Source organism: Penaeus monodon, chromosome 23 (genome assembly GCF_015228065.2).
Source record: "Penaeus monodon isolate SGIC_2016 chromosome 23, NSTDA_Pmon_1, whole genome shotgun sequence".
Classification (NCBI taxonomy): Eukaryota; Metazoa; Arthropoda; class Malacostraca; order Decapoda; family Penaeidae; genus Penaeus; species Penaeus monodon.
In genome coordinates, this window is record NC_051408.1 from 15,184,416 (window position 1) to 15,185,518 (window position 1,103).

The 1,103-nt window shown below is 35.3% G+C and overlaps 1 protein-coding gene across 1 annotated transcript in view; it reads right to left on the reverse strand.

Moving 5' to 3' along the window:
* Positions 1-1,103, reverse strand: part of LOC119587813 (cryptochrome-2-like) — a gene marked incomplete at its 5' end in the record, with an annotated part of 8,629 nt that overhangs the window by 3,974 nt on the left and 3,552 nt on the right. The window contains 2 exon segments of the mRNA XM_037936513.1: positions 50-201; positions 299-439. Of these exon segments, the coding sequence (XP_037792441.1) occupies positions 50-201; positions 299-439 (293 nt within the window).

Sequence of the window (1,103 nt, forward strand, 5' to 3'; positions counted from 1 at the left end):
GAGTATAGAAGATAAAAAAGGTGATCCATTAACAAAGAAAGATTCCTACCTGATATAATCACCATGAGGATCTGTTTTCCTGCCGAACTCAATGGGGCTGTAGACACGGAAGTATCGGTGGAAGAAGGCAGATGCCGAAAGCCACATCCAGTTCCCAGCATTTAGCGACCAGTCTGCATCAAGCAGCAATTCTTCAAATACCTTAAAAAAAATTAAACATCAATAAAAAATCTACTGCTCCTTATACTACAAATACTGACAACTGCAACATCTTCCACTTAATAAATAAACAACTTACCTTCATGCCATCCTCCCACGGCTGCCACAGATCACCTCTTGTTAGGAAGCAAGCCACAGCATGCCTGGCCAAGTGGTGGACCCAACCTTCTTTGCGTAACTGTGTCATGATTGCATCTATGAAAGGGAATCCAGTCTTACCCTGAGGGAGAGGGAAAGGTCAGAAGAGCATGAATGAGATGGCTTTTAAACAACATACTTAAGACTTAAAATATACTACAGATAACATGGGTTGAATAAAGTTGCACATAAACCTCCTATTTCCCATACACTACTCATACAACATAATCCTCTGCCATACGATTCACACCATCATTTACAGCCATACAAAATCTAAGAAAAAAAAAATCCTGATACTACCATGAAAACAGTATATAATTCACAAAACATGCCAATGCTGACAAAATACAATAATATGAACATATAAATGTGTATTGGTACCCTAGGTATTGGCGTATGTAAGTCTGACATAAATTTTCTAGCTTTAATAATCTAATTCATCTTAATTACTCCAATATTTAAAATAGTTTAATAAACAAAACTTATGGAAATAGTTGCTGATAATGAATAGCTTAAATGGCAAAAAGTTAGTTCTTACTTGGTATATGCACTAGGCAAGAACTCATATGAAGTAACAAAGTATAGACTAAAGTATTTATACTTATAATGCATAACAACAAACAAAAAAATCAATAACAATTTGACAGAATTTGAAATGCAAAACAATGATAACATCAAAGTAATGACTGGATATGAGTACTCAGGAGATATTGGAAATGGAAGAGTGAGGATGGAAGAGCATAACA